General features: G+C 29.3%; 3 protein-coding genes across 4 annotated transcripts; all 3 read left to right on the forward strand.

The window, feature by feature from the left end:
• Window positions 1-416: 416 nt before the first annotated feature.
• LOC100159282 (cuticular protein 50) lies at window positions 417-3,115 on the forward strand. Its single transcript, XM_001942523.5, has 2 exons — window positions 417-1,047; window positions 1,701-3,115. The coding sequence occupies exons 1-2, from the start codon at window positions 1,036-1,038 to the stop codon at window positions 2,205-2,207; spliced, it is 519 nt and encodes a 172-aa protein (XP_001942558.1). The 5' UTR covers window positions 417-1,035; the 3' UTR covers window positions 2,208-3,115.
• A 13,575-nt stretch (window positions 3,116-16,690) lies between these two features.
• LOC100161332 (uncharacterized) lies at window positions 16,691-18,730 on the forward strand. The gene is given in 2 exon segments (NM_001205059.1): window positions 16,691-16,780; window positions 17,752-18,730. Coding segments are annotated over 2 exon segments (867 nt in total). The 5' UTR covers window positions 16,691-16,765; the 3' UTR covers window positions 18,604-18,730.
• A 3,076-nt stretch (window positions 18,731-21,806) lies between these two features.
• On the forward strand, window positions 21,807-23,146 carry cp68 (cuticular protein 68). Of its 2 annotated transcripts, XM_029486015.1 has the most exons (3): window positions 21,807-21,945; window positions 22,282-22,605; window positions 22,636-23,146. In XM_029486015.1, the coding sequence occupies exons 1-3, from the start codon at window positions 21,931-21,933 to the stop codon at window positions 22,861-22,863; spliced, it is 567 nt and encodes a 188-aa protein (XP_029341875.1). In that variant the 5' UTR covers window positions 21,807-21,930; the 3' UTR covers window positions 22,864-23,146.
• The last annotated feature ends 2,526 nt before the right edge of the window (window positions 23,147-25,672 follow it).

Below are 25,672 nucleotides of genomic sequence, written 5' to 3' on the forward strand. Positions count from 1 at the left end.
TTTTATGAGTTACGTCGTAAACCAAAATCGATTTTGTCGAAAACCAATTTTGCGTAAGAATTCCCATTTTTCCTTAATTTTTTTGGGGGGTTTTTCAAAGTTGTAGATTCACTTTCGACTTTCCTACCGTAAAAGATACTGAAGTTGAAAATCGAAGCATTATTTCGACTACTCTTATTGTTTACAATGACACAAAAAATGAAAAACATATGAATAAAAAAAACACACATCATTGAAAAATTAATACATTCATCGCTCCGCATAGAATCTAAAATCAATATAATATGTACTTATACTAACCTGTTTTATTTCTCTGCAACGTCGTTGTTCTCCTATTGTTCTAAGATTCCAATACATTCTTTAGTTATCAATCAAAGTACAAGATTACATAAAATAATTATTATATTATACCTATAGGTATAAATAAAATATCTTTATGTGTAAAAATATAAAAAACGAAATTATTGCGTGTGGATCTTCGCATAGTATTATTATTTAATACACACTTGTCTTAAATTTGACTGTATACAAACATAATGTGGGGCGCGAACTGCAGTACAATAATACACGTCATATATCCCGACTACAATTATCATAATCAACCTGAAGCAGGTTAGGTATCTGTAGACCTAATAACAGTATAGGTACGTCCTAGATGAGGTAAAGAAAAAATTAAAAAATAAGATCATAGAAAAAAAAATACCATTACTTGCTATTAGTGGTTATGGCCATTTCGGTCTGTTTACGCTCATGTTATGGACAGAGGCGTTTATATCTGTCGAAAACTGGAAATACATACCATATACCTGTTTAATGGAATCGCGCAAAACTGTCGCAAACATCATCACCCATTATCGGGGGCATAATGTGCGCATGTGTAATATTTTGTATAAAAGCGTCGCGTGACAGCGGTCTGTCATATTCACTCGTCAACCGTCGTCGCAAATAATAAGTGTTCAGAATTATCTGTTCGTGCAGTTTATATCGCAGCCAGTCGCTTTTACGCAGAGTCCAGTGCAACCAAAGAAATCAACAATGTTCGCTAAAGTAAGTGAATTTTGCACGTTGTTAATATTGTTATTGTTATTATATACGCCAATTATATTATGAAGTTGTATCGCAGGACAAAATATAAAAAGACCCGAACATAATAATAATATAGGTATCACCTAAGAATAATATAGGCGCACAATCGATCGGATTAATTAAAACGTTCTGCAGGTCCAATACTACTCTGCGTTTCGACTCGGATGAGTATGTGTAACAACGTTATTTGGTTTTTTTTTCTTAAATTTCGTATAATTGCTTTTACTGCAGTTGCAGTAGGCACAAGACCAATAGGTACACATCTGTAGCTACCGACCTAACCAAGAGGCCGAGACAGCTTTCATCGTCAGTTTACGCAATGCGTGAATGCATAAAATATTATTTGATCATCACAAAATTAGTCATGAAACGATTGAGTAATTACCCGAGTTTCGGATATAATACAACATATTTCCTATAATAGCGTTGTAAGGTTATATTATTTATTATTATTATTATTGTTATAAAAACATATTATATTTAACAACTCGAGGCGCACTCTGTATACAGAATTAATTCGCTTTGCAGTTCTCTTAAGGCGTTAAGTTATCTGTGTAACAATATAATAACGAAAATTATAATACATACGTGCTGCGTTTATCTTTGCACAACAGGTAGCAGTTTGCTTCGCTTGCGTGGCCGTATTCGCCGCCCAGGCCCAATACTACCCCGCGGCCGCTTACCCTTCCACCGCCGTGGTGCACGCCTCCCCGGTTGCTTACCCCGCTTACCCAGCAGCCGCCTACCAACCGGTCAACCCGAACCCATCGTACGCGTACAAGTATGGCGTGTCCGACCCGGCCACCGGTGACTACAAGACCGCCGAGGAGAGCCTGTCCAACGGCGTGGTCCAGGGACAGTACAGTCTGGCTGAACCCGACGGCACAGTCAGGACCGTGTCGTACACCGCCGACGACGTCAACGGTTTCGTAGCCCAGGTCACCAAGGGCGCCAAAGTCATCGCCCCCGCTGCCCCGGTGTACTCTGCCCCGGCTCCGGTTTACTCCGCACCGGCACCAGTTTACGCGGCAGCACCCGCCCCGGTGTACGCGCCCGCCGTCCACGCCCCGGTGTACGCTCCCGCCGTTTCGTACCCGTTCCCGTACAAACGTCAAGCGTAAATGAAAGCGACCACGACGCCGCTTCAAAAATGCATCATCGTCATTTTCACTTTGCGTTTATTGCATCATCATCATCATCGTCATCATCATTATTATTATTATTAATATTATTAATATCATGTGTGTAATGCTGCTGCAGGGAAGACCTCCTCGCGACGCTCCTTCTTCGTATATTATATATTGTCTTGTCTGTATTCGTTTTATCTTTTTATTTTTGTGTAATATTTAGTTTCCTACTTGTAATATTATGGTATAATATATTATAAATATATATTGTTTTACCGTAAACAAGTGACATATTTTTATGTACCTGTCTATATAACCCTTTATCCTGAGCTCCAAGTGCCGTGTGATTTTCGATTGCACGCGTTCGCCAAATCCACATAAAATCCATACCCGTGTTATGTAAGTTTCCGATTTCTGCGGTCAAACTGAAAAAATATGTACCTAGGTACGTCTCTTCGAAAAACGAGCAAAATATGTTTTGTAGTTACTATTATATAGGTACCTACCATTATTATATTCATTGACGTCATGTTATGTATTTTGACTTAACCCGTTACTAAATAACGTGGGCCATAATTTAATCTATCTATTATTTTATCAGTATATCACATATCAATCTGTGTTGTAACTTTTAAATAACATACTACGCATTATGCCATTATCAATAATAAATAATTATTTATCGTGATGCAACACGATATAAATATATAGTAAATTAATACTTCCACGTGTTTACTATCAATTGTGGGTATCAGTCATTTCAATAAGTTTCGACGACAATTTCAAGATACCTATATGATTTAAAAATGAATACAATCATTTTAACCACAACGAATCGTTATGAAAATAGCGTTTATAGATTTTAAGCTGTGACTCATATTATTACATATTGTAATGCTTATGCATACTATTTATAGGTATTAGGTACTAATTTCTAAATATGGCTTACCTACTTAATTAACCAAATAATTTTTATAAAAACAGACTAAAGATTGTACCATAACAATGTTGTTGTAGTATATAATATTTTATATTATAATTGTGAATTAGGTCAATAATGTAGTTTGATTGAAGTATTGTATGTATTACCTATATAATATACACATGACTACCAGTAATATTAGTGGTACTCAAATCACGTTTCCGGTCGTTTGACCAGACGCAAATACGTAATTATATGACTTATTATTATTTACTACACTTTTTAAGTATTTATAATGTATTAATTTCGGCAATACATTTTTTCATGTGAACAACTTTCATCAAACCTGACAACTCTTTACAGGGTGATCCGTTAAACATGATTTACTTATCTTTTCAAAAAATATTTTAATGTCTAAATACAATGAGACAAACATTTTTTTTCTCTTTTCTCTGTTCTCCATTATAAATGTAATGTATTTATGTTTAAAATGTTATGCTAATGACCAGCAATCGTAGTAATCGTACAATTTCAAGACAAATAAAAAAAATAATAATAAAAATGTTATTAGTTGTATTGATGTGATTTTAAAACTAAATGTGTGCGAAACCATTTTTTAACTATTATGAACAGTAGTCAATTATATTATATACTTGATTTCATATTTAGAACTACGGTATATTTATCTTGATACGAGATAAGGAAAAAATCATAACCCCAAGTGGGATCTGGGGAAATGGTGTATACAAAATTGTTTTGCACTTATATATATTAATAGTTATAGTTATGTCTAACACCCATTCTAGCTATAAATTAAAAAAATACTATTGGTTCAATATTCAATAGTAAATATGTATGTACGGACTTATATGTATACAATTTTAGATCCTTCCTCTGTTTAAGAATTAGAAATTAAATTGAATTTTTAATTTTTAATTTTTTTAAATCACAACAATTATTGACGTATAGAATAAATCGTGCATTTTTATGTAATGGCCACAAATATTTAGTACTCTCGTCTAAACCTAAATGGTAAATTGGTTTATCATTCATATAATGTGTAATAAATAATAATCGTTTCACAAAATAGCAAAATGTTCTAGTGATGAATATAAAGTAGTATCTGAACCCGTGCACTCCGGTAAAAAATTGCAACCCTTGAAAAAATGATGATTGTTCAACTTCTTTTGGGTGTAACTCGCTGCAGTGAGTGCAATTCAGCCACCGTGGTATGACACCTTAGTGTTTTTTTAAAAATATTATTTATCGTAAAATTACCATCCACTCGATTGTTAACGATTCGTTATTGTTACATATTATATTCGTTAACTTGTATTTATACAAAAATCCAAATCGATCGTATGGACAGTCGTTTTGGTCTCTGCCATTAAACACCTACCTATAGATACATACAAAATTAGATGCCTGAATAGTTTAATAATATGTATAATATGCCTATTGTCTATCAAAACTTTTCATCTATTATATTATCAATTGTCATAATATTTCGACCGTGATAAATTGGCCGTTATAAAAAGACCCCCGTTATTCATAAATCATAATAAGTCATAATCGCGTATTCTTATGACTGTTCCAAAATCAAAACATAGTATGCGTATACCATATATTATTTTACCATAGCGATGGCTATTGTTTGCCGTTTTAGGATGCGCTGCATCGAGGATATAATTTTGTGTTTGTGTAGGTACTATTTTTTTGGCATATACCTTGTGTAGTCGAGTGCGCAGAGGTATAATGAATTTAATTTTAAACGTCGATTCATCGCATACATTCGTGTTCGACGACTTGACGAATATTCGTATCTCGGCAAATTCGATTATTGTCCACCCACTTCGCCTTGAATTGACGGATCGGTTCTTCAGATATTATTGTCTGCGATACTAATTCGTTTTTTTTTAATTTAACAATGGATGTCATTTTTATTCGATTTCGGATAAAACGTTGAGATGCATCTGCCACAGACTCCGAATACTCGCGGTATTACAAGGTTGAAATCAAAAGTGTATTTTTATTGTTGACAAATAATATACCTGCTATAATATATGTGTCCCTACTCCCTATCGAATATAATATAATGTAATCGACCGTCTTTACGTGTATTTTATTTTTATCATCGATTTAAACATAACACTATATATGACATGTATATTGTATAATTGTGTTTAACATAATAGTGTGCGTTTCGGAATTTACAGTTTTATTCTGTGATTATTTAACATATACCTACTTTGTTGTTACTGAAAATTTTTGATCGAAGAAAAATTCAAAGAAACCAATGGCTGCAATTAATACATTTTACATGTACTAACTACAAAATAATGGCTATTCATGTTCGGTTAGGGTTAGGTTTCGGAACCACGGTTGATTATAATCTACATTAATCTATAAAAAAATCCAAGTCGATCCATCCATATACAATTTTATACACGCCATAATATTATACGCGTGTGTATTGGGTTCGTTTGCTACACATTGTGTTCGCTAAACACGGATCGAGGCGTAACGAAAGGATGAAAATGACAGAAACACGTTTCCTTTTCGTCTCTGCGTCTACGTATAGATGTACCTACCTATATCTTGTGTTGCACGACCCAAAGGTCAATAATAACATTGTATACGTCATCACCGCCGTCGGAAACCGTCTGGTCGTTGTTATGACAATGATAATATTATGTAATTGCAAAATCGGATCGTTTGAATCCATTGTACGCCGTGGGTACGTGTCGATCTAGTTGACAAAATAAACATCATCCAAGGACCGCGACTGCGTTGTGCCACGCGCAGTTTCGTAACGATTTTTTGTATAAACGTTTGGCCACAATGGAACGACGATGGCTTACAATATAGTGACAATCAGACAATATTTAATCATAATGTTAATAATAATAATGATAATTCATAACTAATACAATATTATTACACCTTAAATGTGTATAGTGTCTGCAGAGGTGTCTCTCTGTCCCACGTATGTCACGGTGATCGACCTTTCCTACTCTTCGAGAACCGCGTGCATGTGCAGTACCGTATATGCACCGCGTTGCACTGCACCTCGAACGTGTACGAGAATGTTACAGCAATAGGTATTGTATATTATACAACTTTATACTATTCTTCTTTCTTTAATTGTCGATATTCTGGTCTGTGTGAGGAGCGTGTTAGTTTCGATGACAGAGTCTATAATATTATAGATGCGTTTCTCTGGTCGTTTTATGTCTGTGTTTTGGATAAGAGTAGTTATCAAATCACCTCATGTTTGCCATGTTTTTAGTAGATAATAATTGCGTGGACTATTGGAGAGGAGTTTTGGGTTTTATAACGTTTTAATATAATAACAATATAAAAAACATTAACCCCAAATAACGCTCAAATTACGACTTAACTATTTTTCATAAAATCAATGCTATTGGGCCTTGAATTACTCATCAATTATATATATAATTGAAGTAAACAAATTATAATTTTGATGCTCTTCCGCGCCTTAAGTGTTTTCATAAGGGGTGGGTAGTTTGATGCATGTTTCTAACATAAAACGACATGCATGACTTCCGTTCGTCGGTCAGGCGATTGATCGAGTTCTGTTCTTCGTTTTGAATCAATTAGTATATACAATATTTATTTTGAAAAAATATCTACGTTTCTGTCTCACTGTCTTGGTAACAGGACTGCTGAGGGGCATGGTGAAAAAATAATTGTGTAAAAATGTCGAGCCTAATATTATACAGCTAAAACTTAACAAAATTATGTCTACACTGTTCTTGTACGGACTGGATAAAAATTAAAAATAATACAACTTAAAAACTAATAAATGAGTAAAATGACTTAAAAGTTTTTTTAATAATTTAATTTTACCAATCGTAAACAAAAAAGTAATTAAATAATAATAATAAAACGTTGCGCCTCCGATAATATATCTTTAGTTTCACAGAATAGAGATTTTAAAAAACCAAATTGAATTCATTTACAACGTGAATTATAGATAGTAACAATTATATTTATACGTCTAAATTTTTTTTCACGTTATTTTCGTTAATATTATTAGGTATTTTGTCTAGAAACGAAAACCGTTCCGTCCGTGTCCCGTTGACGTTCTTATAAAGACCGCAATCCCGCCTCTGCTAATAATGGAAAATTGTCGAGAATCCTAAGAAATAATTGAATTTTACAGCCAAGTGTCCTTGTGCTACGGAGGTATAAGACTGAGGCGTGGTGCGCTGTAATATAATATATAAGTACGTATTATTATATTTTGTTCTTCGGAGAACCCGCGATGACCCAGTTTACTATGGTTCATCTGCGCATAATATTTTTTAATGTAATATACGATGCACTATAATACTATACAGTAAACGAGTGATATATAGCCCGGCGTGTTCCTCCCGGAGTTTTTCCTTTATCACTAATTGGAAATCCCGTGAACAAAATATATCATCAAGGTGATTTTCACGTGTATAGTAGTTTACTATGTGTAGTATAGTATAAAAACGACTAATAATGCACAAAACTGTCCGTGTCCAATTTTTAAAACTCAATTTCAATTATATATACATATTAATATATAAGTCCAAGGTTTGGAAAAATAACGTGGTTATAATAATAATATATTATATTATGAACGACAATTTCGAATATTTTAGACTAAATGATAATCTGCAGTATAATACTACAGTATTATAATAGGAGTACTTATATATTTCCATAATTCCATGTAATCAATAATAATAATTAACATTTACGAAATTATTAGAATATAGGTATAAGTATTAGGACACCTATATATTAATATACATTTTTCATTCCTATATGGACATATAGGGTCCATTACTTATACATCAGTTTTCCAAAATATATGTAGGCATAAACGAATACAACTGAATTTATCAATTGTTAAAAGGCCAATAAATTGACGTAACCAACAAAAAAATTATATTACTGGGGACACTCAAAACACATTTTATTTAACAACATAATCATTCTAGTTAGTAAGTGTTTTTGTTTCATTCCGTGATAATTTAATTAATCAATAATTTTAAGAATTGAGTTGAAAATTGTATTAACATCATAAAAAACTAATTATGATAGCTTTTTAATTATCATTGTGGTTGTATTTGGGTTAGATGCCTACTACATTAGGCATAAAAATATAATTATTATTCAACTCTATTATAAAACTGTTTTGTTTATTATTTAAATAAAACGTTTCGTTTTATGGCAACAATAAGAATAATAGTTCTTATCATAAAATTTAGATATAATAAAATAAATGGCTTGCATGTTATAACATTCGTCAGTATTTATCGTCTGATTACGACTTTAAAATAAATGAAAAATAGAAAAATTATATGAATTCGTGTAATCAGTGTCTTTGAAGTTGTTTAGAATATGGAATTTTCAACCAAAGTGGGATTTGTGAAAGCGCGGGTAATAATTGGCCTTTAACCACGTTCGTGAAGTTGGCCTACCTAAGTACTGAAATTTTTTTTAAATCTATGCCATTATAGTTTGCAAGTATTTACCACCGAATTATCCACCACGTGCGTATAATTGTTTTTTTTACGTTTTGTGATTTTTATTGTGGTTAAGTAAAAGCGACAAACGATTTTAGTCGATTGCTGATCTTTAATAGAATATATTTTAGTGTAAGATTGAACTCTATAGGTAGTATACTACCTCTTTAGCCTGGTACAACGCAAGCTATACAGTTGTACTGATTATCTCATTTCTACAGATGGACAACGTTAATATATTACGACGCCATGATTATATTTTATAGAAGTATTAACGAAATGTGAATCCTTGTATGGAAAACACAATACAATATTGATTAACATAATAATATTATCGATTTTTGTTTTTATTCAATATTGTCACATTATATAATCATAATAATAATAATATATTGTTTCAAAAAAGAATCTCATAATATTCATGGTTTCAACATAGGTTACTTTTGAAATCTATTAATATTATTCCAAACTCTAAAAACTATAGGTATGTATATACCAATTACCAACTTGGTTAGGTCTGTTGGCTATCTAATTAATGTCATAAATTATAAATTATAATATCAATCATCAGTCATCTCACACTGTTTAAAATATTTAATTGAATAATTAATTATTATTAGCTATTCATTTTCAATACCTTCTTTATTTTTCCTATTCTAACTATTGGTGTCTTATGGTCTTTTAAAACCCTAAATTATTTGTGTGACTGAATATTTCCAAAAAGTAATTTTGGAAATATTTTCAATAGGTACCTATAGTGAAAACGTACCTATAATTTATTCTATAGTTTAAATTTTATTTGTAGAGAATTATAGGTTACCTAATATGAACTAATATGTACTACAAGTAGGTATATACGCCATTGAGCTATTATTGTTTTTATAATGCTCTCAAAATTATAGTGATTCAATTTTAGTACTTATCATACTTAAACGTATATTTTATGTAGAAAAAAAAATACTGCAGATAATAAGCAATTTTTTCTATTTTTAATTCGAGAAATACTTACATGTTACCCTTATTACGTGTAATATGTTCAGCATTGTAAGTACCTTCTTGAAAATACTATATATTTGCAATTAAGTTAGAGATCATTTATTACAAGCAAGAATGCGATTCTTATTAAATCTATATAGTCTACTTTTCTAAATGTATTTCCTGTTATACGAGATGGTTGTGCAGACATTTTAATATTAATAACTAGTTTTTTTTATTAATCATAATAAAATTGAAGCCAGTTTAATTTTGATATAATATTTTACAATACATTTATAGGTTTAGCATGTTCATTAATAATTAAAATCTGAGTAGGTATAGGTATAGGTAAGTACTGTAATGTACAACCCATATTATGCGGTTGATATTTTCCTATTATTTCGTAAAATTATTGACAAGTTATTATGAAGATTTAATAAATTCTGTAATGTTATTAAATAAAACAATAAACAAGTTTATAAGTAAAATAGTGGGCTAGTACGTAACCATTACGTTGTACTGTTGGAGTCGAGTACATTTCGTCATTGAGTAAGCCACCGTAATGGATGTGTTAAATCTGAAAATTTCAACGCATATAGTAAAATGTAATAATAAACGTAAAAAGCGGGTAAGTGGATGTCGCTCTGCTGTACAGTAGGTTACAAGTGGGTCACTGTAATGGATGGTGTTAAATTTGAATACAATGATATAATATCTATTGTATAAGAAAAACGATTTTGAGCGAAAACGATCAGTTAGCTTATGATATTACTAAGTATATTTGATGATATTATTGTGAATAAAGTAATTTATATATAACCTATTTATGTGGAACCTTGTTTAAATTTTCAGTTCTTAGCTATAAAATTTGGACATTTTATAAATTTTTAACTACAAAATGGTTATTCAATTTTAAATTTGATAAATTTTGTAAAAATGTGAACTTTAAATGCTTAAAAAAAAAATTGTGCTTATATATTTTTAATATTTTTCAACTGCTATTATAACTTTATATCAGAAGCTTTGCATTAAATTTTCACGCTTTTTTACTCAACAAATAAAATTTTATTGATATTCATAGAAAAAAAAAACTAAAAAAATTAAAATTCTAAATGGTCCGTAAAATACTCAAGAAGAGTCAAATTATTTTTGTATGATGTATAGAAAATGCTAATGTAAATATTCAGTGAAATTTTCAAGTATTTACAGTTATTCTTTTTTGAATTACAACAAATTAACAAATCGCTACATGAGAAATGAAGTGAATATCTTGTAAAAATATGAACTTCAAACGCTCATAAAAATTTAACTTAATCGAGGAATCTTGTATTTTATTTTAAAATCTTAGATTTATATAAAAAATTTTTTATGAATTTCTAACTTAAAATAATTTGCACATTTTAGTTAATTTTACTTATTTTGTCAATATTTAAACTTTAAATGTTTATAAAAAAAAAAAATTGTGACTATGCATAGACTATCCATGGATTATTAATTTTTTTATCTGCCTTTGAAACAATATGGTAGGAGCCTTGTATTAAATGTTTAAGCATTTTACCCAACAAATAAAGTTTTATTGACATTCGTAGAAAAAAAGACTAATACAATTGGAAACAGAAAATGTTAATGTAAAAATTTGAAAAATTTATCGTGTATAGAAAATTCAAATATAAAAAACCAGTAAAAATGTGATGTATACCTACACATTTATTCATTTATTCATTTTTATAGAGTTACACCAAAAACCAAAATCGATTTTGTGTAAAAATTCCCGTTTTTCCTTAATTTTTATGTTGTTTTTCCCAGCGCTTTTAAGCCTAAATTTTAAAATTTGATTCCCCGAATTCACCAACTAGATTCACTTTCCCATTGAACAAAATACTGTTGAAGAAAATCAAAGCAGTTTTACTGTCCCAAACCGTGATGGCACACATATCATTGTAAAATCACACATTCATCGTTCCACTCAAAATCTAAAAGTCCCGAAGAATATATTTGAATCCAATTAAAATAATTAAAATTTCTTTGTTTAAATATCCAATTTTGTCAATTTTAAACTTCAAATTTTTACAAAAAAAAAAAAAAATCGTGACAATATTATATAATTTACATTTTTGGATTTCAGTAAAAACAACTTATTATTAATACAATTTTGTATTCAATTTTCCATCCTTATATAGTATGAATAATAAAAATATTATGAATTTCGATTTAAACGAATTTCTTTAGAATTCTAACTTCTAACCCTCAGAAATATTTTTCGTGTATTTAGATACATTCAATTTTAAATTATACTTAAACATTCAAATTTAAAATAAAAATTATTTAACTTGATAAATTTGTCTAAATTCAATCAAATTACGATAATTTAATTATATTTATTACCTAAATATTGGCTAATACAGAACAGAATTATTTTAGTGAATATTATAATTATAAATAAAATTATCAATATAGTACATTTTCCTTATTAGTCAAAAAATTAATTTAACATTTTTTGATAAATTTCGTAAATATTCTATACGAAGGTTGCCAAAAACAAATGCGTTAATAATATTGCATATAGTTATGTTTATTATGATGCCTATACATACAAATTGGAGGAGTTATTTGTTTGTCGTTTCCTTCTAAGTAACTAACTTAAACTGTTTAAGAAATTAAGGATTACATTTCTTAAAAAAAAAACACTAATTTATTCTTTAATGAATTGTCATTGTTTTTATTTCAATTTTACATATAATATGGATATATTATTATAATTTCCCATTCCTAAGTTATTTCCAACAGCCTTCATGTTTTCTTAATGTTTAATTATTTAGTATCTGAGTATGAACTCTCTGAATTGTTTATAAATACTTGACATTTTATGTTCTGAGCTAAGTAACAAATGCTAAGTAAAACTATGTATGATTTTAATTTGGTAGGTATATTTTTATGGACATTTTCCATGGTAAATCACTATTAAGTTTATCACTATTAATCATATAGTGCGTGTAATAATATTGATAATATAAATTATACCATTTAAATATAAGAAAGTAATTTGACTCTTGAAATTAGTTTTATAATTTAAATTTTCCATTATTAGTATAGAAATTCAAGTTCCAATAGAATCCAAATTTTCATACAAACTTCCAGTGTGTGATATGTGTGATTGCAATATAAAATATTTGATCGCGGGAATTAAGCACTTTATTTCAATATAAAACTTTTGCACTTTAATAAACTAAAAAATCAGATATTATTTGATTATCAAATGTATTAAGACAATCACCGTTTAAAATGTTTACTTTGGTAGAATTTATTAATTATTTCATTCACCAAATTAATAATTTGTATAGAATTATATTGTATTAAGAAGTTACAATTTGATATCCAAATATTGTTTAACAAGCTGAGCTCTATAGAATCGTTTATTGCAATATATTGATCGTGGTTCTAAATTCATAATTATATTAGTATACAACTACGCCGTACTTATTTTCTGCCTATATTAAAATCCAATAACTAACTTATTATGCGTTGAGTTTTTGGCTCTGGTGTTTCGTATTTTTAAAGTTTAACTTCAATACGAAATTGTCAACTCCACGTCTCCTTACTCTATGTACAATTATGTTTAAAAAATATAAAAACCACATTCCGCTTTGCCCATCCCATTAAGCACCTCCGCTCGTGAAGGACACAAATTGTTCAGACATACATTAAGAGTATATCCATTAGCTCAACAAACTATAAAGGTGAAATTATACTATTCCACCTTTATAGAATCCCACGATAATTTTCGTTAGTTAGAAATTTAGACTAGTATGCTTTACTTTTATTATTATATTTTTACCATGCCCAAATTCCCTAAAAAAATGTATTACAATTATTAATACCTACAAGTATAGAAACTATTAACTAAGTTATATGTTTTTCGATATGTTAAAAAGTAAATCTTATGAAATACTGAATCATTTATCAAAAAATTGTAATGAACTAAGAATCATTTATTTTATAATAACTTTATTTTATTGCGTTAAATATCCTTTTACAAAAATATATTGTCATTAGACAAATATTGAAAATGTATAATGTATAACAATGTTGTATAGGAAATGAATTCACAAATATTTGTAATTATAATACTTATAGCATATTAACAAATACGAAAAAAAAAATTACCTTTAATCTTCTACAGTAACTAAAGAACTAAAATAATTTAATGATTTCTTGTTTATTTCAATATTGTATAAATTAGGAACAAACAAATTATTTATTTATCAGTGTGGTAATGATGTCTGATATTTACTAGAAATATTTCATTTTCGTGTACCTACTGGTTGTACTAGGTATGTATATAATATAAGAAGTATAATATGAAAATTATCTCATATGTTTGTAAAATAGTGTCACGATTTTTGTTTCCGTTTTCACCATTATTGGTTTTTACTATAATATTTTTTACCGCTATAGCTAGTTCATACTTCATGATATACATTGTCTTAAACGAATCGTACTATCGCTGTTTTTGCGTTATGGTTCTATTTACATTCAACTAATTAGATATTTTATTATTATTCTGTAGGTACATTCACTATACTATACCCAACATTATAGTTTTGCTTTTATGATAAATTTAATTGATAAAAAAAAAATTCCTGTTTACAACTTATTTATGATAAATTTTGTTTTTATCATACTATCTAACTTGAGAATTTGATTTTTTTTTTAAATGTGTGTTTAACGATTTATACATTTCCTACCTACCTATTAATATCAAAATAGTTAATTTGAATTGCATTTGAATTTCTAATACGATTAAATATAATATATATTCAAACGACAGTCTCTTATATAATATACGATATAGGTTTAGTATTGGATAAGCATGTCTTTAAATAAAATAAATAAATAAAATTTATAATAATTATTTGCAATGTGAAATAAGAAGACCATTTTGTAGTAAAATGTACATGCATTAAAAAAATTTAAAAAAAGGCTAATATCAAGTTTTTTATGTGTATTAGTTGACCACTCAAACGTATAATTTTTATAAATCTAATGAATATTAATATGAAATATATCAACATTATAATACAAACGCTTAATATGTCAAATTCATACATACATTTTTTTATAATGGTTTATCCGCAAAAATGCAGTATCGAGGAGATCCACTTTTTAAGATGTGCTCTGCAATATTTGTACGCATAATTTATACTCGTATATACGTGTTCTATTTCATCAAAATATGGATTATAATATGTGTAACTGTGTAAGTTTGATGTTACACAACATATTAATATAGGTACGACAGGTACGTATTTTTTAGGTACATGAAAAATCATATTAAAATGATAAATTCCTCGTAGAAAGCTGGTTTTACTTTTAATACGTTTCTATATAATATATCATATTTTAATATAAAGTGCACTTCAGGACAATATTTAATCACAACCCACAGGAGGTTACTCGATTTAAAAAATTTAACCACTGTAAAAGAAAACTCTATATTAGGTATATATGTAACATTTTATTTTAAAATATAATATATTTCTTGCGTAAAGACGCGCAAAGTGTTCATACACTGGCTAACAATATTGTATTAATAATATTATAATAATATTTAGGAATTATAACATCCATGCAAGGGTACGATAAAAATATGAAAACAAAGGTATTCCAATTAGGTAGTGTTATGGTATTATTCATAGTTACATAACATTATAGTTTATATTATTTATATTTACTATTATTTTTCAAAGGACATGTAGCCCGATGTAGGTAAATGGTTTTTTAAATGGTTTGATCAGGACAAATTAAGTCATTATAGTATTAAAAATATGAAAATATCAAACTGAGCTTATCGTATATAATATTATGAATAAAATAGCTATAACCTATAAAATAGCTATGACATTGGATTTAATTTAAAAATACCTTTATTTTGGAATAATATTAGTTTATGTGTAATAGCATTAAAATATGATAAAAAATAGAAGACAGTGTGGGATTTTTGTTAGCGATTATTAAAAATTGAAAATAGTTTAACTATCTACTATAAATTAAAGTGTGTTTTAACTTTAAATTTAATATTAAATAAACAAACTAACAAAAAACATTGATTTAGACTGAAAACCTTCAACTTATTCAAAATACATACATTTATTCAAAAATAAATCAAGAACTGTGGTCTTCAGTAAAATGTAGGTATACATGTACCTAAATTTCGTTAATTTATCTTTATAGTTTTACACTTTTTGATGATAACTATTATATTATCATAAACATTAAATGAGATACTTACTCAAATAAACCGTATATATAAATTATTGGTAGTAAGTTTCAATTACCTATTGTATATTACATCATAAATAATTTGTTATCACATTTAAATTGTCCACGAAAAAATAAGAGACTTGGGTAAAATACTTTTAATAAGCGATAGGATAATAAATACATGAATACTTATGTAATATGCAAAATAGTATTCCGAACAAAATATTTAAAATACTTTTTAGTTTTTGTTTTAAATATAATCAATGATACTTTGTTCGGAAAAATTTGTACTGAACGCCTACATATATAATTCAACAATGCTAAATATAATATAATTTATGTTGTTGTTACTTGATTTAAAATGTGTAAAATATTGTAAAAATGTCCAGAAAAACATGGAAAACACCTATTATACATTAAAAGTATTTTTTATAGGAATAAAATACTTTTGGGAAAAGCATTTTAAAAGCATTCCTTATACTACCCAAGACTCCAAAATGGTTTACTTTACATAATATATAATAGTCCATTTTATATAAGTACAGCATGCTAAACTTTATAGAGTAGGTACTAACTATTATAATAGTATTATTTGTGACAATATTCGATTGACGATTAAATTCCCTCTAATAGCAATTATTTAAAAAAAATAAGACTAGAATGTCTGAAAATCGGAATGATACGTCACTGCAGTCTAGACAGTTGGTGATTTTAGACTCATTAACCTGAGAAGGAATTAATGGCTTGTATATCAGCTGCAGTTTCTACTTAAAGGGCCGTATTTCGCTTTCGGTATTTAGTTTTTCTATAGTTCTTGTACCGGTTGTTGGTCAAAATTTAATAGTTGTTTCACTAAAGCAAAAATCATCATGATGTGTTTCAAAGTAAGTACATATTATTATTATTATTGTTATTATAATGCATAAAATAACTATACGTTTTTATTTTTACTGTAATTTAGTTATTTTATTTTTGGGAAAATCATTAACTTAACTTTAAAACGCTAACATGTAGTTGGTAAATTTCAATAAGTTTGATGTACATTAGTGTAAGTACACAGCATTAGCATATGAAGATATTTGTGAAGTATATTTTATAAATTATAAGTTTAGCTTAGATATAACAATGAATGCGTGTCTAAAGTTCATATATACTACTGTTTGGTTCATTACATAATTTTGTGGAGCAGAAAATAATAATATATGTAATGGCAAACAATTTCTTTCATCTATGATTAATATTTTTTTATTACATGAAAATAACTAAAAGTGTTCAATATAAAATTGTTATTTTTCGTAAAAATATTCCGTAAAATTAACATTTGATTTTCAAACGCTCAAAAAATCAATTTGGTTTTGTACCAAAACTCTTGCTCAAAGTTGAATTTTGAAGCATTTTTGATGCTCCAATACGTGACAATAGATACAATAAAAAACCAATACAATATACCTACTACATCACTCAGCTCTGAATATAATACATTAAATTGCTAAATTTTGTAGTTTAATTTTTACAAAATCAGTCTGTCACGGAAATGTGTTAGTTTTTTGTAATTAAAAATTCATAAAATTTTTAATTTGTATACCTAGGCTTGAAAATGTCATACTATATTCTTCTTTAAGCTGTATTTACAGCAATTTAAAAATATCAAAAATACATAATTGACTAAATTGGATATATAGCTACTTAAATGAAAAACAAATTTTTTTCATATTTTATTGTATGTCATATCGGGCGAACTAAAAAAATTAGATAAACACTAATATTTTTATACCATAACAGCTACTTTTTATTCCTAAAGAAGTATAATATATATAATATGCTGTATATATATTTATTTAAATTATTTTTTCAGGCCATCTTGTTGGTATCCGCTATTGTGTGTTTGATAAACGCCGAATATATACCACTGAAAGAACGAATTTTCAAATGCAAACTCATCCCGTTTAAAAAACATCATTCTATATTCGATGGTATTATCCCGTCGATCATTACTTCTCCAGCCGATCCTGCTGTTCCTGACGAGTATACCGTTCCCGCGGGAGGCACTACATTTGGTACAGATCCGGTACCGGTTCCTACCGCTGAAGTACCTGTAGAACCGCACCGAGAAGTGCAGAACCCACCACCGCAGGAAGTACAGCATCCACCACAACCGGATGTCCATTATCCACCCCAACCGGATGTCCAGTATCCACCCCAACCGGAAGTCCAGTACCCTGTGCCGCAGCAAGAGGGACAGCCCCCTGTAGCGCCACAACAGGAAGTGCAGAATACACCACTGCAACAACCTCTGTATCCACCGCAACACGAGGGCCAGCGCCCTGCACAACCCAATGTAGAGCAGATCCTTCCATCGTCAAACGAAGGGCTGTATCCACCGCAACATAACGGGCAATATTATCAACTGCAAAACACGGGGATGTATTATCCGCCTCCGAACTACCAGGGTTTTATTACCAACAACGTCCCATATAACTACCCCGTCTATGGGCAAAACATACTGAGATCCGTGAAATCTCTCGACGGCCAAACATATCCGCTCCACCAACGTCCGTACAGAGTAAATATGTTTATTAGACAGCCGAACCCATACTACAACGCTCCACAAGTGTATGGTCAGTACGCTGCTCCACAATATAACTATGTACCACAAATGCCGAGAACAGCTCAAGCCCTCACTGGAAAAAAATCAAAATCCCCTTGATTAAGTTTTATACTTACATTACGTCCGTTCTTATCATTATTATTATGACACTTACTGTAGCTTTTAGTATTTATTATGAAGCGCATGATAGTTAAATTGAAGAAATAAAGAAGTGTTTCAATTATCACCAGGACAATACATTTATACGTTTATTCTACTTATGGTATTTTACTTATATAATAATATTATATTATATATATAAAACCCTACATATTTGTATGTATAATTCATTGTACCGAATGAATCACGTTTTGGAATTATGAACTGAAACTGTTTTTATTTAAAATATATTGAAGGTATAAGAATAATCGATGATTATATTATTATTTACTTACTTTGCAAACTTTGATAGGGCCTATCAATGAACGAATTCATACGGTAAACTTATAAATAATAGCTTAACTTATATTCGCATTGCATATTTTTCTTTAGTTTGGTATATTTTGTAAGATACTATTAAATATTTATTCAAATGTATAAATATAGGTACTCACCAAATTAATTTCACGTAAATTACTTAAGGGTAGATAAATTTATGATTTATAAATATTTAAGTATATATAATAACTAAATGCTAAATTTCATAGTCTATTAATCTAATACACCATATATTAAGTATATGAAGCATCGAGGATTAATTATCAAAACATTTATAATTTATTATAATAAAAAAATATTAAAATCTATGGTATTTTAAAGTTAAATTTTGTTCGTAAAAGAAATTTGTAAATTTTAGGTTATCAAATGAGTATTTAGTATAACATACAAACTACAGACCTAATTTGTTTTTGGTATAAGTATGGAAATATTTTAGGCTTATTATTTTATATTTGCAATGTCAAATCGTTAAAAATAATATTATTGAAACAAACGATAAGTATTTAGTGTCGATGCTTTTAGCTGTTATTAGAATGCTTTTTTTTATTATTATTTAAACAAAATAATATATTTACAATCCGTAATATTTTAAATACAATTAGTAAATTTGATAGCAAAGATTAATAACAACATGAAAATCACGTGAAGAGGGAATCCTACTATTGTGGAAACCCTCGTGATTGAATTGAACTCATTTTTCCCTAAAACAAGTCTTAAAATGTATTATATAGCAATAATTATAAAATTATTTCGTAAAATATTACTATCTGCTGACCTTACAAGTCAACAATCAATACCAACGAACCGTACAACGGTGTAAATAGGTTCGTGGTATAAACGAGCTTAAAATGAATCTTAAAATACGTAGTAAAGAAATATTTAAATTCTCTATGAATAACATTTTTTTTTTGAATTGCAATAAAATAACTAAAGTAGTTATTTTACGCTTATTTATAAATAATATAAAATTTTATTGTAATATGAACTTAAAATATTTATATAATATAAAATTCTACATTTCGTTGTTGAGTCTATAAGGTTTCTGTAAGAACAACTTCAAAGGAACCTTGTATTACATTTTCAAGCCTAAACTATTCAAATCAAAAATGTCATACACTCTTAACTACAAAATAATTTCCAAATGTTCGTAATTTTGATGAGCTTTGTTAACATTTGAAATTTAAAAACGTATAGTTAAAATGAGCTTATGTATATTTAATATCTTTAAATGTCCAGATGAATAAGGAGAATATAGAGTACCAAACTTCTTTTAAAATTATATCACGTGGAAATGCAAAGTAATTTACTCGATATTAATTTTTTTTTTTTTTTATATTAAATGATGCACAGGACTCAGGAGGTATTCTTAAAACGTCCATAATAAGATCCTACTCACCAGTCCGACAACAGAATGTATAAGCTATGTATAAAGAATGAACGATATTTTATTAACACTCCAAGGTTATATTATATAAAAGGACTATCTGTGTAAAAACTGGATTTTTCTTTGAAAAAAAAAATCAGTTTACACCTTCAAGGTACTCTTAAACATATTCATACTTGTTTTACTTATTAGGTAAATTTATTAATTTTTTATATTTTTGTCAAAATTATAAATGTGTATCACTCTAAGCTAAACATTTATTGAGTGGAGAATTAGTTGTAGTATTTCTCCTGTACTAAAGTTTGGTACCCAACATATGGTACAATATGGTTATGTATATGTACATTATACAACCCATTACAAATTTATGAATTTCCTAAAATGTAAAATTATTACTTATTATCGGTATATTGTATCTGAAATATAAAAAAACAAGTTCAATATCGTACAATGATATAACGATTGATATACCTATAGTGCCAAGTACATAATGCAATCTACCTAAATGATATTGCAGGGACGATATACCAATATTATGATTAATTGTAATTTTATATTTGGTATATCAAGACGTATTCTCCAAGTAAAAATCTAAAAAATATATAAACGCAGCTGTTTTTTTTATAGATACCTATTCTAAATTGAAATTTGGCCGAAATTAGAGATATTTAAACGAAGAATAACGATTTTATTTATTTTGTTGTAATTTAAAAATATTATACGTGGGTACTTGAAACCTTTAAACATGTAAGTATTATGTATATAATATTATACTATTATATTTTATACACACAATGTCATTCCCAAATACAATACAAATACAAATTTGCAAATTATAATATATTTAGTAAAATGTCTTGTACGCCATACCAAACGGATATTTATTCTATTTGGACTTTAATTTGCACGACTAAAAGAAAAAAAAATAAATGTCATAAACATCCTAAGTATCCCTAATCCTACTAATCACAATAATGTTTAATTTTTTGATTTAATACTTGAACTAATAATGGTTTACAGGTACTTAATTATATGATGATTGCTATACTCATATGTAAACGAAAATATCTACCATTCACATTATATGATATACCTATAACTATACTCATAGCTATTTAGATATTATAATATTATATTAATATTACCAATTCATTATTCAAATAATATAACAAAGTTTTTTTTCTGTGTTGTGAATTTTTAATGTATATCGAACACCCACAAGTTAAAAACTTCAAGGTACATTACCCGATCAAACCATTTCGTTTTTTTTTTTTTTGCATAAAATCGTATTACCGCATGTTATGTACCTACGCGACACATCTCTGCGGGTCCATACCGGATTCTTGTGGATTATGAGATTCACCCAGCGTCTTCCATAACGATGATTCAAGGTCGTCTGGATTCATCGTGTACCTATGTGTTTTATTTCCACCCGTGGGGGTAAACCCGACTATATATACCGCGAATACTTAAAGTTTAGCACACGCGTTCGCAGTCGCATTAAGTCCTTAGCCGTTCACCGGGTCGTCTCATCTATATATACACAAAACATCACTCGACCGACAATGCAGGGGCTTAAGGTAAGTGTTTTTTTTCACGTGACAATAATATTGTTATAATATTACCCACTCTGTAGGTGGTGGTAGTGTTCGTATAGTTTTTGGTCGAACGAATTCTCCCGTCGATCCCGTTGCGCTTGGCGATTAGAATTTGTTAATATAACATCTTCGTCGAAGCGCGTTCAACGTTAATACTATATTATTATACGTTATCATTTCGCTATTTTATTTTATCATCGTGTCAACCCGTTTCCCATCGATCTCCTCCAATATCCTTTTCCAAAACTATACAAACACGCCGTAGTCGGTCCACCTGTTAACTTCTGCGTCTCACCGTCATTTGCTCGTTCGTTTCAGACTGTTGGTTTGCTTTGCGCGGTTTTCGTCTGCTTGACGCGCGCCGCGGTGATTGACGAGCCGTCCGCTCCCGCCCAATACGACTTCAGCTACGCGGTCAACGATCCGACCACCGGTGACCAAAAGGACCAACAGGAATCGAGGAACGGCGACGACGTGACCGGTTACTACCGCACTTTAGACTCGGACGGTTACCTGCGCACCGTCAAGTACAAGGCCGACGCCGTCAACGGATTCACCGCCGAAGTCGTCCGGGAGCCTGTCAGCGCCGCCGCCGCCGCCGTGCCGGTCGTCGCAAAGGCCGCCGCCGTGATCAAACCGTTGGTCGCCCCCGTCGTCCCGGCTGTCGCCCCCGTCGCCCCCGTCGTCCCGTACGTCGCACCCGTCCCGTACGTCGCCTCGCCCGCGCCCTTCTACTTCGGTTCGTCCGGTTACCCGTACAACTACCAGCCGTACTCGTACGGCGGTTACCAACAGTACCCGTATAACGCCGGTTACCCGTATAACGCTGGTTACTCACCGTACTCGTACAGCCAGTACGCTTACAACGGTCAATACGGCTCACCGGTCGTCCGCAAGTAAAACACCCGCCCGAAAAACGGCTTTACCGCCTGCACGCGTGTACATAACACCCGACTCGTCACGCGGAATGTCACTCATCCGTCGTTTCCGGCGAGACCAACGTAATATTATGTTCTTCGATATTGTATTTTCTTCTGTTTAAAATTTCTATCTCTTTATTATTATATTATTATTGTATACCTACGACAATCATTATTATTGTAGTAATTTTATGTAAACAAAAATAATCACATCGATCAATAAATTGTACGTACAATTATAGTACGTATTTGTCTCTTCTATACGAGGTTTTGCATTTGTTCGTTATTACCTACCTACCTGTTATACCTTGAGTAATATTATAATATTGTCATTATTGTACGGCCATTAGCACCTGTTTGCACGTTTAGCCATACGCAAGATTCGATTAATCTCACTGCACTATTATAATAAATATTACTCTGAACAGTCCGAAGCGTTCATATTATAATATTATATGATATATAGTTATTATAATTTATATTATTTTACAAAATCGTAAGTTATATTATGTTTTATTTATAATGGTAGGTACTCATGTTATGTGTGCGCGTTGACAAGCATCTTCGCGGTCGAATCAGTCTCTCGAGGTGTTCCTCATTGACCATTCGTGTTTAAATCCAACTCCTAGGACATTTTCGTCCTATCTAGTCGAAACGAAGGTTACGATGTGTGAGAACATGTTAAGAATATGTGAAATCACGTTAAACATTAAAAGTGCGAAACGTGGACACTTTGTACGGTCGGGTTAGATTAACTTAAGATTGTAGAACGCGGACACTCTGTAGTCTGTACTATACTGTATACAATAATATACAAATTGTATTATACACATAATAAATGGGTATTAAGTATAATATAAAAAGTCTAAAGTCATGACAATTTTTTTGAAAAATGTTAACAAGTTTAAATACCATTTTATATAGGTATCTAATTTGGTAATATAATTATAACTTATAAATATATTACAACACTAATTATGTTTGGTTGTTACTTAACACTGAACATTTAAATAAACTTTGTTCTATTGACTTATTTATAATATTATAAACATTTTGAATCGTTTGGTTGTTACCAGCTAGCCTGCAGCTAATTAAAAAAACTATGCATTTTTTTACTTGTTTATATACTATATTTAATTATTTATTTATTTAACACATTCAATTTACTTTTAAATATCAAATAAATAAAATAATGTATAAATCTCATCAAACTTCATAACATTATATATTATATACCTAATATATTTGTACTTAATTCTGTGTTGTTATCCATCTGATTTAAATATGTATATTATACTGTATACCATCCTATAAAAGCCGGTTGGCGTCAGTCTTATAATAAATAAATAAATATAATGTGCACTAAGTACTTATTTACATAATACATACTTAACATTTAAATACTTTATGTATACAATAGTACAAATTACAAAATGTCCGAGTTCTGAAATGAACATTTTTTTCTGACCGTACAAAGTGACCTTTTACCGTAAATACTATACATTTGTGTACATTTGATATTATTAATCATCCTATATAGTAAAAATGTTTAATTTCATCCTATGGATTATTGTGTCGATTAGAGGAATTACTACAATTTTGCAGTGAAGTAGGTACGTCGTGGCTACAACTTTTCGTAAATATACAAATAATTGTTGAATATGCAGTAGGTACTTATACAATATTATATTATACATATTAAAGATAAATTATTCTATTTTATGAGGGTTTAGTGGAAAATTATTCCAACATTGATGGTTGTTGACAACGGTATTTACTTTATTTTAATTATTCAAATTAGTTGATTCATTTTACCAAATAAATTGTAACGATGCAAAGAAATATTGTAGCTTTATTAAATAAATGCATTTTATCGATTATGCTTTAATTTATATATGATTTAGGTATTCAAATCATTGTAAGGAAAAAGTTTGCTTCATTGGTAATTATAAAAAAGACAATAATAATCAGTATAATAGTAAATCATATCTTTTTATGAAATATTAAGTCCAGTTTACAAATTTAAAAGTATCAAAGTGCACATAAATAATCTTGATAAGAAGAAAAAAATACTGCTTGCACCTTATAAAAAACAAATAACAAAAATATAACTGTTGAGTATATATATATAGATACTATAATTTGTAATGCTCAAATTTTAAAAATAAAAAACTCATAGTCTATAGACTTAAAAAAAATTAGATACTATAGTCCCTTGCAATAAATAGACTCAATAATCCAACCCTCCACAAAAATATCTACAATTTATATACAAAGTGATATAAGGATAATAGTCCTTACTCCTTAACAATAGGTTTGCATACATTATACAATTTTAATAAATTAATATAATTCACTTTAATTTTAAAATCATTACACGTTCTAAAATTCTAAACCTATTATTATTATCCTTAGTGTTTATACATTTAATAATTCGGATACTACCTACTCGTTCGTATTTAAATGTATAAACATTAACATTTTCAATCAAATTGTATCCTATTAATGATTTACATAAAAAATCTATTCACATTTGAAATAAAGATGTTTGTAATGCCACAAACACTTCGTAAATTGCACAAAAAAATCATCGAAATATTTTAAAATACGGTCCTTCAGTGTTCTTAAAAATGTCAATAGTCATCCTTTGAATAAATTAATTATTGAAGGAAAAATTAAGGGTTGTGCAATGTGCACCCGGTAAATTTCTGTGATACATAAAATATAATATATAACAAAGCCTGTAATGTAATACATAACAATTGGCTGGATACTGGAGTTAATGTTAA

This window comes from Acyrthosiphon pisum, chromosome A1 (assembly GCF_005508785.2).
Source record: "Acyrthosiphon pisum isolate AL4f chromosome A1, pea_aphid_22Mar2018_4r6ur, whole genome shotgun sequence".
NCBI lineage: Eukaryota > Metazoa > Arthropoda > Insecta > Hemiptera > Aphididae > Acyrthosiphon > Acyrthosiphon pisum.

What these genes read in the sequence shown, in the direction of transcription:
- cp68 (XM_029486015.1), top strand. An exon ending in CCGCCGTGATCAAACCGTTG is followed by an intron (nt 22,606 to 22,635) that starts GTCGCCCCCGTC and finishes GCTGTCGCCCCC; the next exon opens with GTCGCCCCCGTCGTCCCGTA.